Source organism: Musa acuminata, chromosome BXJ1-11 (genome assembly GCF_036884655.1).
Source record: "Musa acuminata AAA Group cultivar baxijiao chromosome BXJ1-11, Cavendish_Baxijiao_AAA, whole genome shotgun sequence".
Classification (NCBI taxonomy): Eukaryota; Viridiplantae; Streptophyta; class Magnoliopsida; order Zingiberales; family Musaceae; genus Musa; species Musa acuminata.
The window spans coordinates 2,625,809-2,641,336 of record NC_088337.1 but is presented as its reverse complement, the minus strand read 5'-3'; the positions used below and the strand labels follow the sequence as shown (position 1 = coordinate 2,641,336).

Sequence of the window (15,528 nt, the reverse complement as noted above, 5' to 3'; positions counted from 1 at the left end):
CGACTGTTTCAGATCATTCATGATGAACAGGAGTTACTGCGAATCTGTTCACAGATATATATAGACAATGGTAGATTGCTGCTTCAACTATCAATGGATAAAGCATCCGACTTGCCCGGATGGAGATGTCTCCATCCAGCTATGTTTCAGCTGGGAATTGGATGCATTGCTGTACTTCACTGGGAATACATGCAGCAACACCAAACGCATCCCTCAATATATATATATATATATATATATATATATATATATATATATAATAGGTGATCTCACACTTTTGGGGGCCAATGGAAAGACGAATGAACGGCTGGGTTGGCCTCTGACAGAGGAACCATATGATAGAGCGAAAGATCGGGCATCAGTTAATGTAGCAAACAGAAGCACTAAAGAAAGAAGCAAGTGGACAAAAGGGAGAAGTCAAGATGGGAGGAACCATCACGTCAGCCCAACTCATTCCAGTATAAGATAGTTCAATATATAAAGGGTAATTAAAAAGATTTAGTCTTTTAAAAAGACCATTCCAAAAATTGTTTCTTCATTGAATAAATTTGTTCCAATAATTATGCATTTAAAATGTTAAAACTTAGAATACATTATGTCATTTTATAAATTTTATCATCACTAATCAATCTTGATTTCAAGATCTAAATCATGTATTTAGCATGATGCATGTGAGACATATTCTGATCTTATTTAGCAAAGTCAACCCTCCTTCTCCTTTTCTAGGATGTAGACGAGGCTTTCAACCATCAGCAGGTGGATTTCAGAATGGATTATTAACACAAATGCAGGCACTACCATCGTAAAGAAGTCCCAGAGCTCGAAGCTGCTAAAGGCACTTTGGTGCGCATAAAGCAGAGAACAAAAGGTCTCAATTCTATCCTATCCTGTCAAGAAGATAGATAGAAAGATCAAAAAGATAGATAGATATCCATGACCTTACAAGCCATGTTCGCCGCAGAACCCGAGGAAGTCCTCGAACCACCCTGTTTCCAACTTAGTCAAAGACAAGTCAACTCCAAACCGCCAATGAATAGAGTTTCTTTGTTGATGGTCTCGCATCTCAGACAAATGGGACTTGATCTACCGAGTAGCTCTTCCCCGATTACAGAACAAGTCAACAAGTTTCGGGAGGACGAGAATAGAGCAAATAAATGAGATTGGCTGACCCAATTGTGATGTGCTTCAGCCCGACCCGTCAATTATAATGGTAGGTTTTCATGCAAAGCATACAACTTCCAAACCTCGCCAGAAAAGTCAACGATCACAAATTGCGATGGCATGCGTTCCCTGTACATGAGTGACCAACACGATAGCCAGGAAGGAAGGAGGAGGAAGCAAGAAAGAGGGGAAAGGGTCAAACACCACATCAATGCGTGGAAGGTGCAATCACCAGCAGAAAATTCCGGTCTGGTGCTCCGGCTCGTCCGTCTCGTATCCGTAGTCATCAAGCAGCTTCGATCCCTGGTGATCGAACACCTTGAGATTGGACGCCATGGACACCACCTCCTCATCGGCTTCGAAACCAAGACAATCCTTCACGGCCAGCCTCTCCAAGCTTTTGCACCCGTTGACTATCACCCCCAGCTCTGTCTTGGTTAAGTAGGACTTGCTCAGGTCCAAGCACTTGAGCTCCGGAAGGCAGTTGACCATGACGCACGCGTCCTCCGGCGTGATCAATCCCGACACCCGCAGCCGCGTGAACCGCCTGCAGTCGTTGCCTATTCTGGCGACTAACGCCAGGAAGGAAGAAGGCTTCGATTCCAGCTCGAGCTCATCGAGGTTTCTCCACCCGCCGACGAGTTCAGGGATCCGGAGTTCGTCTTCGAGCGTCAGGCGATCCGGCAAGGCCAGCCTCTTCAGTCCGGGGCACCTGCTACTTGACGCCATTAGAGTCTAGGGTTCGGCAGAAACCCGCCACGGAGAAGATCGCATGCAGCACTACTCACTTCACGGAAGCGGACACCAAGTCTCGCCACGACACACTGGATGACGACGGGAATACGAGCTCCGTCACGGATCCACGAGCGCGGTCGACGACGAACTCCATGAGAGGGGAGAAGGAGAAGCTGCGAAGGGAGTAGCGGGAGACGAACCCCTTGCAGAACCTGCTCCACGGCATGAGGTCCAGCGTCCGGAAGTCGACGACTCGCCAGCATCCGGGGTCGAGGGAAGCCTGCGCCCAGGACTTGCAGACGAAGGGAACGGAGATGGTGAGGTCGTCGAGGCCCAGCCGCAGGAAGATGGAAACCAAACAGTCCGTCGGCATCTCCTCCCATCTCCTTCCTTCCTCCATGGCGAGGCGTCGTCCTTTGGGGTCGATGGACACGGTGGTTATTATGATTGACCTGAAATCAAGACCGTGCAGTAGGAAAAGTATTACTCTGGAATTCTATCGTGACACGAAAGGTGGAAGTTGTTTGCGGTACAACTCTGGGCCGCCATGTGTCCGACACGACTAAGGAAGTCCTTCGAGCACGTGGCGAACCGGATGAAGTCTTATTTCTCGACCTGGCGCCACCAACCGAGACCAGCTTTACTTGGGCTGTTGGTGTAGCGAGTCGGATACGCTATCGAGACCTTTCACCTTAAGTTGAAGCCGTCAAGGACTACAAACTTGCATTCTTCGTCAAGCACAGCTTCACCAATTAACGAAGGAACACTGATCTAGCACAAAAGAAATAGATTTACGGTAGCAGCCAAAACAAAAGGCAATTACAATATAAAAAATGAATGAAGAATACAAGAATTGGATCTACTTTTTATAATAAAATCCAGGAGTGTAGCTTAATCCCAGAGAACAAATTTGAGAAGAAGATTTATTAGAAGGGAAATTAATATACTACAGCAAAGTGGGGCATGGATGCTGCGCTTGTGTTGTTGTTGAAGAGCCTTCCATCGACAAGATAAGTTAGGTTGCGAAAGTTACAGTGATTAACCTGAATAAGAAGCATATGTGAGAATACAGCACTTCAACCTAAATTATCCAAAAGAGTAGAGATAAAACATACTTTTTAAGAGATTGGAAACTCTGCTCTCAAAGCATCGAAGATGTTAATAGTTCAAAAAGCTTCTACTCTGTATGCGATCAACCATGATTCCAAGGCAGTAACCGGTGAGGCCAGGCTAGGGTTGGTGCTGAAAAGCAATGGAAGATGCACACATGTAAAGAACCCACAAGCTCGGTGTTAAGCTTAATCTAAGATGCAGATTCAGAATCTAACATCGCTGATTTTGTACGGTGGAATGGAAGCAGATGCAGCTGGTTTCATAAATTGGTCAGATGATTGTTTTTGAGTCCACTTCTACAACGGGTGTCCTCACCTGAGAGGTATTCGAGTCCGTGTCCATGGCAGAAGTTCTGGTTGGCGATGCTGGCTGCACCTCCACATCGGGATAAGCAGCCTTGAATCTAGCCCTAAGGCCTTCATCCACTAGCTGCACCCCGTTCAATTGATTGCCAAGTGATAGCCACCTGGTTATATAGCAAACCAACGATTATAACAAGCCCACCAAATAGAACAAACTACTTTACCTAAAGCAGGATGACTTAGAAATAGAAATACAGACAATAAGGATGATTTCTGAACTCCAATAATAAGATAGTGTGCAAGGAATGTATAATGACTAATAACAAGACGAAGGAAAATGTGAATGGAATGCAACTCATAAACGGAAATAATACATTAGAATGAACATCATAGTACTCCATAAGTTTTACAAGGAAATCCGAGAAAATGGCATCCAGAAATTACTAGATCTTCACATGCATTTACATGATATGACTGTCACGATCACGATCAAACCTGTTTTCGCAGGTGCAGTTTAAGCACAAACATAGAAGCAAACACCAACAGATATGCAAACAAAGAAGAAAAAACAGATACAATGCAAACAAAGTGAAAAAATGTACACATGTATAAAAGATGCAGTGAGTAAAAGCCAAGTAAATATGATCAACACCAGATGGGAATACCCTGCATGTGTATTGTGTATACGAGCAAACAGTTCCAACTTTCTCGTCCTCGGGCTGATTCTCTCCAGCATTGGGTACATCTGCAGTCAAGTATGTACATTAGAAATATAGCAAGGAATATGCATTCTCGAAAGAAGTTCAGATTCAAGACAGTAAATTTTCAAATTAAATCCATTCATATTTACAAAATTCTGTAATAAAGTAATGCTGGTGAGAATCAACAAGAGTGATAATGGAGTATTCTCCAATTATGTCCTCACACCTACTATGCACGATAATAAAAATTGTATAGTGATACACATTGTCTATATTCATTTTTTTATAGAAAGCAGATGCAAAATATAAAATCTATTACCTCATCAGGTTTTCGGCTTGTTTCCCGAACTTCAGCGACAATAACATCAGTATCAATGTTCCTGTTTACCTCAGGATTCCCCTTTATTCCAACAAGGCAATGCTCTTTACTATGATTGAGCCAGTGACCTGTGCGTCCTGTTCTTATAATCCGTTGAAGCTGATTGGTCTTTACCCAAATGATTTCCTCAACACGCTGGTATCCCCAAAGCTCTAAACTGGTAATAACATTAAAACCATACATTGTGCTAACTTAAGATCCTCCTACCATCAGGACAAGTTTTCAGAATACACACTTCGTGTTTTGCTCTCATTTGCAGCACAGCCGAAACAAACTTATACTGTGCTTATACATTCTTTAATTGCATTTTTAGCAAAACTCTTATCACAGAAGAAAAGCAATAACAAGGAAGGATCATACAAAACAAATAAGTTGATATTAATAAAGCTGACTTCAATATTGTTCAATCTAAAAGAAAAATCACAAGAGCAAAAACAACTAACTATTTTCCCATTGATCCCATGGCTAATGGAAAAGTACTAAAAGCAAAAATCCACAAAGTGCTAAAGACTAAAACACTTAAACCTTATTACGAGATATGAAGTAGCCTCTTTTTGGATAAGCAGATATGATCAATGAGTATTTAACACGAAGCTCCTACTGGGCACTAAGATTTCTTTAGATCAAAAACAAGGGTCAAGGGAGGTAATCCAGTAGTCAAGCTCAATAACCTTTACCTCTATTATGTTACTTGTTTGGTTTGATAATAGAAAATATCTTCAACTAGAAAACTAGTAGTATAAACAAAGGGAATATGTTAATCAACCATCTTGTTCAAATAGGTATTCCACTGGTTGCATTCTTTCCCTAATAAGCGCATCCTTTTGACCAGTCAGTATAAACCCTATGAGATAAGGTTGTTCAATGGGAAAACTCTATCATCCAACTTGATCTGAAATGGTCCCTCAGTTTTCTTGTAATAGTATATCAAGTTTGGTTCAGGTTCTCAAATGTATATAGCCTTGAGTCATCTATTAATCATAACTTATGTCGGTTTCCATAACTATATATAATTACAGACCATGTCATGCAGCGAAACTTTAAGTTGCTAATTGTAATGTAGAGTTTTAGACACCAACTTGAAAATCCTCGGCCATCATGGCCAGAACCAAGCATAGAGGAAAAAAATGATGAGTAACAAGAATACCCAAAAATTGGTTCATTTAATCACATTTGTAGATAATTTTCCAAATATAAGCAACAGATTAGACCGACTCAGACAAAACCATAAGAAAATTCGATTATATCACAAAAGCAGCAACGAAAAGCAGATCAACCTAGTGGGTAGTTAAGTAACCAAGTATATAAACTGAGCAGAGCAAAAGTGAAAAAGAAAAATAATCACTTCGGACCGAGGCTTATGCATGGCAATCAAGTATGCTTTTCTGTCTAGAAATTCATCAGTTGTGTATGTATTCAACCATCACTTTATTAAATCATACTAACAGCAATTTCTAAGAAAAAGAAAAAAACAAAATATAGCTCACCATTCACGACCAAGTTCCATTGCACGCCCAGTGACCCAAAGGAAAATCAGACCATCAGTTTGCAATGTTGGTACATTAAGATTTTTCATTTCCTCATCAGCCATTGTACCATATGGCAATTCCATATGAATATCCCATGGAGGGTCTGCCATAATAACCCCAAATTGTCCCAAGATATCCATTCTAAAGGTTCGAATATCACAGTTTATCCACTGGGATTGACCAAGCTCAACTTCTGAACAATATTCAGCCCTTTGGTACTTTATTGGTCTTTGAGGTGGATTAGCCAATCCCAGAATTGGAGCATCCAGTGTTTGGTCAAGTTCATAATGAACATATTTGCAAGTCTGCAATGAAAACATTGAACAATATAAACCAGAGAATAAGAATGGGAACCAGCAAAGACAGATAGAAAGCCAAAATTTAACCTTTGTATGACGGCATGTATCCAGAAAGGAGCAGTCACCCAAATTTGTATCAGTATGTGGAGCAATAATACGGCGGAAATGAACCTGCTTGCAAATAAGTGAGATTCAAACCTTAAACAAAAAAGCTACTAAATTCAAGGGAGCAAAAAAAGAACCTCAATCTTATGAAAGATATATCAAGAAACTGAAGTCACCATTGAAATAATAAGTGAAAACATAAGGGTCATTACTTCAACAAACAAATCCTAAAGGCTCTAGATGGTTCCCAAGTAGTGTTGAATCATCAAGTCTAATAACATGTACCATAAACAATTTATTTAAAGCATCAACTTCATAAGGAGATGAAGAATCAGTACCCCACAATCAGTAATTATGGTCCTGGAGACTCTAGATGGCTTGCCAGGAATGCCGATTTGTCAACTTTTAGTGTATATACCATGAGCCAAATCAAGCTACTTATTTGAACTTTCCCCTCATAGCAACAGTCATTATCTACTAGATTCAAGGAGATGAAGACCAAAGAAAAATTGAAAGAGCAAACAAAGGGCATAAACCACTTAGAAACAAAGGAAGAAGTTTCCCTCAATGCAAATAAGTTGCAGAAAGGTAACATATATTCAACCCCAAGTACTCATGGCCGGCTGGTGCAGGCTCCTCTAAACTTTTCACTTCAAAATTCCATCTTGTTTCATAATAACATTTTGTTCATTTTTTAACTTAATTTATCCACTGCAATAGTCTACATTCATGTGACACTCGATGGGTTCCTATGGTTGCAACTTGAGCCCTCACTATGTCAACATAGCAAATATTTTACCTTCTTTGCTACCAAATGTTCTGACATGCAAAAAACATGGTTTCTTATAATTCTTTTTTCTGTTCAGAATTGTCTGGACAAATCATCCATTTGAGTATTCCATCAAGGTTCTACTATAATACACTAATAGTTCATCGAAAAGGCTAACAAGGAACATTTTCCTTTTAATTTCCCTAAAAAAAAATAAAAAGAACATACCGACTCCGTGTTGACCTCTAAACAAAAGAAATAAGCCTTCACAGAATTTGCAAACTAGTATGAGTTCGGGAAGATGTATAAAGGTCCATACAATCCAACAGAGAGCATACCGACTCTGATACTAGAAAAGTAACAAACAGCAAAAGAATAGCACATCAAGGAACATGCTTGCTTGCTGACTTCTAAGGTAACAGACCTTGAAAGAACTCACAACCTAAAAGTAGAATGGAAAGATGCATAAAGGTGAGTAGTATCTAGGACAGTGCATATGTCTTGCTATTTGCTTTGTTGTTTATTGGGGTTAAAGGATGCAAAGAGAGCATTATTATAAAATGGGGCTTCAGCTATCATGAAATTAGCACAGGGCCTTGTAATTGCACTTGAATTGGACAAAAGAAATCATGATTTTTATTCAGTTCTGTCATATACAAGTTGGCATTGGGTTTACTGTTTAAATCAATAACACAACTAGAAGGAAACAAAAGTAAACTTGCGAACTGGACTCTGTTCATTTGTCCACACAACAAGAAAAATAGTGAACAAGTAAATAATATGATTATACGTTACATCAAGTAAATCTGTAAGAAAAGTTCTCAAAATTTGATGAAAGAATAGAGCTCATGGCATTTCAACAACATAACAAAAGTCAAGGATTAGCACCTTACACTAGTAAGATATTGACATAAAACTAACCTTATCACAAGCAACAAATGAACCAGAATGACGCCGGCAGTCTTCTTTAGTTAAATGAGTACAGTATTCCTTGAGTTGAGAGCCGCCTTTCGTCTTAAACTGAGAAAAAATTGTCAAGTTTAGACAGGCAGATGAGAGGAACACCAATCGATTCTTGAACAGAATATATTCGTCATATTAACATTTAACTTAACTAATATTGGATTAAGAGGTACATGCATCATGATGTATTGGAAGTACGTTAAAATAAAAGGTGGGTTATGTTTCAGGTGACAGGTTGTACGAGTAGTTGACTAACCAAGAGAACATGGGAACCACATCAAACAAGTAACAGAAGGAAGCAGCATAAGCTTGTCCCATCTTATACTAGAAGACTTCGATTGGATTCATGAACAAAAAGAAAAGAAAAATGAAATTGACCCCATCCTTCTACTTCTGATTCTAGTCCTTCATTCTAAAAGTTGATTTGGAAGCAGCAGCTTATTATGCAGACATGAATGTTAAAAGCAGAGAACAGTTGCCGATAGCAGCAAACAACTACCATCTATGAAAACCATATTTAAGCAAGCATTTGTCCATTAGAATTCCAGTTTCACAAACCCTGAATGCATAAATCTATTCATGATTCAAAATCCACTTCATTCGATAGCTATAATGACCCTATGATTTATAATCATATTATCTTTCTTCTATTAGGCGAGTTGATGTTTCATGGAGAATCAATAGTGATGCAAGGAGCAGGAATAAGTTTTAAGTGAATTATCCGAGCCTTTGCAGCAGCTGCGGCCTCCTTTGCTGTAGGGCGGTGAATGAGCTCCAAAAGCTCCTCTCCTGCCTTGGACAGCTGCATCTCTTTGAATGTCTTCTTATTCAACAATGCATCTAGATCAATTAGATCATCTTCCTCTGTCCCTTGCTTTAACATCGCTGGATTAGGCCCACCCGGAGTGTTGCCAGGTCCGATGAGAGGCCTCTGAAGGGGAGCAAGTCCTATCAATCCCATTGCTCTAGGTCCACCACCAGCCAGAGATGGCGGACCGCCAGACCCCGGAAAGAGATGGGGCATGCCGGCGAGATGAGCATCAGGAGGCCCCATCCACATATCCAGCGACGGACTTGCCATCATCATGGAAGTGTTATCAACTCCGGCCATATTTGGCCCCTGAGCCTGATAGTTCCCCTTGCTCGAGTTGCGTTCCGTCGAGATATGACGTAGTGGTGGCTGCTGACCCTGAGAAGAGCTCTCTGGAAGTTCTTTCAGGAGCTTGTTCCGATTGATGCTCCAAATCATCAGCACTGACTTCCCGTTCACCGTGAACTCCTCCAACTGCACTCCACCGCTCTCTTCCGCTATGCGACGCAGCGCCATCTCGATGGCAGAAATTGGCCCGAGATCCCCGCCGAGATCGGAGAGTGCAGCCTTCTCAGACGGGGTAGCGGAAGACTGATCGTTCACCAGCCGCCGAAGCAACGCGGCGGAGTCGATCTCGGTGAAGGGAACGAACTCCAACAGGCAGACGGCGACCATGGTGCGGACGACGGAGAGAAGGTCGCCGCCAGAGGAGGCGCCGCCGTCGGCCCCGGAGGAGGGCGGAGAGGGCTTGCGGCGGGTGCGAGGGAGGGTGCAGGTATCGGGGAGGTGACGGCGGCGGGGATTGACGGAGTGGTGATCGGAGGAGGGCTCAGTACTCGGGCTGGGGATGAGTGTGGGGGAGAAAGGGCGGCGGTTGAAGGCGGAGATAACGCGGAGGGACACGTCGAGGGAAGAGGCGAGGTCGGGGACGAGGGAGTGGAGGGAGGCCAGAAGGTCTTGCTGCGACTGGCGGCGAGCAGCGATGGCACCCTCCATTTGGTGGCGCATCTCCGTAACGGCGGCGACGTCGTCAACTTCGCCATCGCCATCGCCATCGGTTGGCGGTTCCATGCCTGGCTTGCGAGACCGAAACGGACGAGTCGAGGCAGCGGCGGGCGTCGGCCCTCTCTCTCTCTCTCTCTCTCTGCCCCGATACGAATGATGAGTTCCGACTCGGTTACCTTAAAGCACGTGAGATGCGCGCGCTTTAAGCATGCATTTGGGTTCACAATAGGTGCAGCCTAACCGAAACCCTTAACATCACCTGCCGTTCGTCACCCCTCGTCGGCGATCCAACGGTGGAGATAAATTCCCAAAACGTGGGGTAAATATAGTTTGACTTTTATTTTCTGCCTCTATGTTTAAAAATGAATACATTATTCCTTCTAAATATTTTCTGCCCTCTTTTCATTGTCGATTCTTTTTTGGTATAGTGAATTAGAGGCATTTTATTTCGGTTTGGTGCATTATATATAAGCTATTGTTATTAGTATTTTCCCAAAGAATATGCCTCATTTTCTGTTTTTAGCTTTTTCAAATTTTTAATATTATCCCATCCTTTATTTTCTTTTTTTGTGTCATCGTTTTTTTGGTCTGATTCAATGCATCGGACCGGTGAATTAATTAAATCGAACCAAATTAATAATAAAAAGTTTATATTATTAAAAATAAAGGATGAATTTCCAAAAGAAAAAATCATTGGTTTTATGACAAAGTAAATCGAACCGATCGATAAATAAAATAAAATCTGTTAATAATAAATTTATGATCCAAGTTCTTATTTTAAAAAATAATATTTAAGTGTATAAATATTTAAAATTAGAAAAATAGAAAATTATTATCGAAGATATAAAAATGTATAATCCATATCTTTATTTTTAAATAATATTTAAACATAACCAAAAAATAATTATGAGTACTGTTTGGTTCAGAAACTTAAGATTTAGTCAATATTTCTTAAAATCAGTGTAATTTTGTCCATATTAAGTTTGATTTGCCCAAAAAGACACTTGGAAAGTCTCAAATCATGTACATAATTCTTGAGTTTTTTCTCAAAATATATTCCAAGTACCTTCTTGTTGTAATAAATACTCTCATTATTGAATATTAACAAATTTTAGAATAAAAAACACTAAATATTTGAATTACTTACAATGCTTAAAAAAAATAAATTAATAATAGAGTTTGTTATTAATATTTTTGAAAAAAAATAAAAATAAGATTTGATCATTAACTCGAGTTAATGTGACAAAGTTGATATCTTGTTTTTCCGAATTATATGAAATCGAGACGAAGTGTTGTAATATAAGAGTCAAAGCATAAATGGTTACATGACTTGATCTGCAAAGAAAAAGAAAGAAAATCTATTTGAGTCGAATGTCTAAACATCTTTGTTCCTTCTCTGAATTGGATCATGCAACATATACATTGGGTGCATCAAATAAAGAAATAAAGAGTTAAATTAGCGTTTGTTCATCTCTAGTGAATTGATGAGGAGTTTAAAAGCTGAGTATTAGTTTATAGGATTGGATAGAATAATATCAGAAGAGTTGGTGAACAAATGTACTGATAAGTCAGCACGACTTGATCCACGGGTCGATGTCGAGAGCCTTTTGTTGACTGAGCTAGATGACGAGGTGGTTGTGCCCTCGGGAAGGGGTGCTTATCGACGTTTGTCGGTCTCCAAGCCAGTTGACAGCTCACCCTTGCACGCTGGATGGCGAACCCTTGGTTGAGATGCTCGCGGCTCGCGGGTGGTCGTTCGCCTACAAAAATAACCCTCATCGGGTGATCCCCGATTTTGGCTCCTCCGACGAGCAAGTCAGCAGTGGGTTGAATTGCTTTTTTGCCTCTCCTCTAGCCGGATGTCGACCATGGGCTTTTATACTATTATACAAGGGTCGATTGCACGCGGGTTCGGCATGGCCGCTGACCCTCGAGGGATGGGACGACACTTCTAACTGACTGTCATCTTGGGATGTGTGGAGCGACGTCAGACAGCACCACCCCGAGCTCTCGGGACGAGACATTGAACAGCGTCTTGGTACGGATTCTGACTTGGCGTGTGGCGTCGACTGTGACGTGTCTTGGGCCCAAAATACGTCTTATCAAGAGGGTTTAGAATCGCTTAGATAATTCGAAAGGAAATCATATTATATTATATAGTGTTTGTTAGTTTGTTTGTTTTATAACATAAGTGATGATCGAGTTTAGACGTCATTTGTGATCTTTCAACCACGTGGAAAGATAACAAATGTTCATATGATGTTGTTTTAGTTATTGAGCTATTATTTTGCCTGTTTTGAGTTTAGCTTTTTGCAACAGTTGGATGAGGATTTAATGGTCATGACATTGGTTTACTAGAATAATTTTATTTACATCTTAAGCTTGATGTATTGACTTTGTAGATAATGAAAAGGTCAGTTATATACATGTTATTTTTACACCATGGTTGCCAACTCTATATATATATATATATATATATATATATATATATATATATATATATATATATATATATATATATCATTTTATAGCTAAGTTCTTAACCAAATGTTTTTATTTTTGTTTTCTCAGTTTGGAGTCCTTTTGTTTTTTTTCGAGTTTGTCATTGAATATTTTGATGGGATAAAAAAATTTATATACGAATAAATGTGAGCATGCTATAACATGTAGTGAAAAATTAAACAAAAATCACAACACTAAGATTTGTTTTCTTGATGTTTCTTGATTTTCAAAAATTAACTAATCTTTGTCTATTGTGAAGTATGACAATTTAAATCTAATAAGAAGAATGGAAAAGCATTTCGAGTAACCTCATCTTTCTAGAACAGAGGCTGTGCAAATGCTTGTCGATGAGCAAAACTTCATCATGAAGAGATAGTCCATTTGTGACATCATTGTCATATGCTTCTAGTAAAACTTATGCAGTATGATAAAATCTTAAGGTTTTATCTAAGAAAAAATAAAAAAAAATTATTATTTTATGATAATACTTATGATCAAATGTTTTGAGTTATATTTTATTACTTAAAAAATAAAAAATATTACATATATAGATTTATTAATTCTTAATCAATTAGGATTAAGATTTTTAATAAAATAAATAATAATAATAATAATAATAATCCCTAATTTACTATATGAAAAGACTTCTACCATAATTAGAAAACTCCTATATAATTAGAAAAAACTAAATAAAAAAATAAAGATTAATATCAAATCCCAAAAATTAAGGACCCTTGAGATTAATAAATTATAATATTTCTTAACAATTTAAAATAGTCTTATCCTCAAGACTAAGAAACAATGAATTCTACAAACTTCTCATTCGATGCTTTATAAAACTTTGAAGTAACATCTTCAAGTTGGCCATTTAAATAAACAAATCAATGATAGAATATCTTTGACGTAGAAAAATTATTTAAATAAACACATCGATCAAGTATGGCTTGAGATAGGATTTGAACCTCACAAGTAGAAAATTACTTGACAAATGGTGTTGCACCACATCATCTTCACCTAACTTCTTTTTAATGCAAGAAACATGAAAAATTAAATGTATCTTAGAGCTTGTTGATAAATCTAAGCGATAAGCGGGCCAATACGTTTCAAAACCTTATAAGGCCTAAAGAATCGAGAAGATAGCTTCCTAGAAGATTGAATCTTTACATAAGTTTGCTTGCGAGGCTGAAGTAAAAGGAAATCTCAATCACCTACTACAAACTCTCGCTCACTACGATGCTTATCAACTTGCTGCTTCATTCTAGTTTGTGAGATTATGAGATTATCTCTCAGAAGTTAAATAATCTTATCCCTATCAAGCAAATTTTTTATCAATCTTAGCAGAACCATACATATATTTATAATCATAGGAGGAGATCGATCATAAACTGCTTCAAAATGAGTTATTTTAGTAGAAGAGTGATAAATAGTATGACACTACTATTTTGCCCGAGGAAATCATTTCATCCACTCTTATCATTGGTAAAGCACATGAGATAATTTTTCAGACATCTGTTCATCACTTCAGTTTACCATCTGTTTGCATGTGATAAACAGTACTTATATTTAATTGGGTACCTTGTAAAAGAAATAGCTCCTTTTAGAAGGTGATAGTAAACACTTTATCTCGATCACTAATAATGAAATACAAAATTCTATGTAATTTTATTATATTCTTAATAAAAGTATGAGTAACACTTACCGATCACTAATAATGGAATATAAAATTCTATGCAATTTTACTATATTCTTAATAAAAGTATGAATAACAGTTACAATAGTATAAGAATATCAATAGTACAAAAATAAGCATATTTTGTAAAGTAATCTACATTACAAATATGATAGTTTTACATTGAGATGGTGAAAGTCCATTGATAAAATCCATAGATATGTTAGTCTAAGTATTATCAAGAATAAGAAAAGGCTGAAGCAAACGAGGGATAGCGCATATCTTACCTTAATGATGTTGGAAAACATTACATTCTATAACAAACTTCTTAATGGGTTTTTTCGTATCCTTTCAATAAAAAATAATTTTTTTCATACCCTTTCAATAAAAAATTTGACAAATGCTTTTATATGTATGAAGAAATCCAGAATGACACAATTAGTGATGATTGAAACTCATTCAAAATTATGTTCTAACAAAAAGATTCTGATTCTAAGATAATTGTACCCTTATAGTGCAAATCTATTAGATCTTAACTATAATTGGGAATAGAAGTTGAATCTTCTTCTAGCTTTTTAATAACATTTTGAATTTCAGGATCATCCAACCATTCACTGCTAAAAATAGCCATTAGTTTAACTTATTTTAGACGGTAAGAAAATATATCTACAACTAAATTCTCACTCCTCTTCTTATAAATAATCTCATAGTCAAAACTCATAGCTTAATGACCCTTTTTTGGTGCTCTAAGGAAGAAACTCGTTGCTCAAGAAAATATTTTAGGCTTTTGTGATCAGTGCATATTTGAAACTATTAACCAATTAAGTAAGACCTCCATTAGTGATTGCTGAACAATAGTTAATATTTTCTTATCATAAACAAATAAACTTAAATGAGATAGAAAAAATATCTTACTAGTGTAAGCAATTGAACAACCTTCTTACATTAATATAGCTTCAAAACAAGTCCTTTCTTAAATTACTCATATGAGAAAACTCCATGACAAGTTTCAAACCAATCATACCATCAGATAGTATCTTCATCTAATTGGATTGAAGTTATTTTCACTTTAAAATCTTCTTGAGTTTTATGAAAGCAAAAAAATTTCTTGACTCTAAAAATCCAACCGATCATATCTCCATCTTCCTATCTAAGAAAATCTATTTTCATGTGAGGATAGTTATTATCATGCTCTTGGTAATCACTTCTTGTGACTTCATATCGATCTAGTTGTTTGTTGGCAAAAGTTGAACTTCTATCTTATTGATTTTTGCTAAAACTCTTAAGTAAATTATTTTTGAAATCATTGAGATTTACTTCTAAAACTTCAAATTGAGATTTCATAGAATTATCAGTAGTCATTGCATATGATTGTAGATATATAATTTCTAAGGTTTATTTTTTATTTCGGGTCAAGGGTACGAGCACCGTTTGCTAGATATTGAAAGTGAAGTAGTCGTTAACTGCATGACCGTCAGGGCCTGT

General features: G+C 37.9%; 2 protein-coding genes across 5 annotated transcripts; both read right to left on the bottom strand.

Annotated features, from left to right (window-relative positions):
- Positions 1 to 1,142: 1,142 nt before the first annotated feature.
- On the bottom strand, positions 1,143 to 2,447 carry LOC135596856 (F-box/LRR-repeat protein At3g48880-like). 2 transcript variants are annotated; one of them, XM_065089073.1, is made up of 2 exons: positions 1,950 to 2,447; positions 1,143 to 1,876 (listed from the first exon to the last, which is right to left on the bottom strand). In XM_065089073.1, the coding sequence occupies exons 1-2, from the start codon at positions 2,294 to 2,296 to the stop codon at positions 1,390 to 1,392; spliced, it is 834 nt and encodes a 277-aa protein (XP_064945145.1). In that variant the 5' UTR covers positions 2,297 to 2,447; the 3' UTR covers positions 1,143 to 1,389. The 2 variants fall into 2 exon arrangements, with proteins under 2 accessions (XP_064945145.1, XP_064945146.1); XM_065089074.1 differs by having other exon boundaries at positions 1,143 to 1,873.
- Positions 2,448 to 2,524: 77 nt separating this feature from the next.
- LOC135596855 (probable N6-adenosine-methyltransferase MT-A70-like) lies at positions 2,525 to 10,045 on the bottom strand. Of its 3 annotated transcripts, XM_065089072.1 has the most exons (10): positions 8,784 to 10,045; positions 8,015 to 8,113; positions 6,307 to 6,390; positions 5,879 to 6,225; positions 4,332 to 4,548; positions 3,977 to 4,056; positions 3,325 to 3,475; positions 3,012 to 3,138; positions 2,847 to 2,939; positions 2,525 to 2,662 (listed from the first exon to the last, which is right to left on the bottom strand). In XM_065089072.1, exons 1-8 carry the CDS (start codon positions 9,936 to 9,938, stop codon positions 3,127 to 3,129), a joined length of 2,145 nt encoding a protein of 714 aa, XP_064945144.1. In that variant the 5' UTR covers positions 9,939 to 10,045; the 3' UTR covers positions 2,525 to 2,662; positions 2,847 to 2,939; positions 3,012 to 3,126. The 3 variants fall into 3 exon arrangements, with proteins under 3 accessions (XP_064945144.1, XP_064945142.1, XP_064945143.1); XM_065089070.1 differs by lacking the exon at positions 2,525 to 2,662 and having other exon boundaries at positions 2,669 to 2,939; positions 3,225 to 3,475; XM_065089071.1 differs by lacking the exon at positions 2,525 to 2,662 and having other exon boundaries at positions 2,669 to 2,939.
- Between the last annotated feature and the right edge of the window lie 5,483 nt (positions 10,046 to 15,528).

Bases quoted from the DNA above. Each gene is read 5' to 3' on its own strand.
- LOC135596855 (XM_065089070.1), bottom strand. From the start codon at position 9,938: ATGGAACCGCCAACCGATGGCGATGGCGATGGCGAAGTTGACGACGTC. The intron at 8,114-8,783 runs GCTCGGATAATT...ATTTTTTCTCAG, and splicing joins AGGCCGCAGCTGCTGCAAAG to TTTAAGACGAAAGGCGGCTC. The intron at 4,549-5,878 runs GTGAGCTATATT...TGTTATTACCAG, and splicing joins ATGGAACTTGGTCGTGAATG to TTTAGAGCTTTGGGGATACC.
- LOC135596856 (XM_065089073.1), bottom strand. From the start codon at position 2,296: ATGGAGGAAGGAAGGAGATGGGAGGAGATGCCGACGGACTGTTTGGTT. The intron at 1,877-1,949 runs GTGAGTAGTGCT...GGCGTCAAGTAG, and splicing joins TTGGTGTCCGCTTCCGTGAA to CAGGTGCCCCGGACTGAAGA.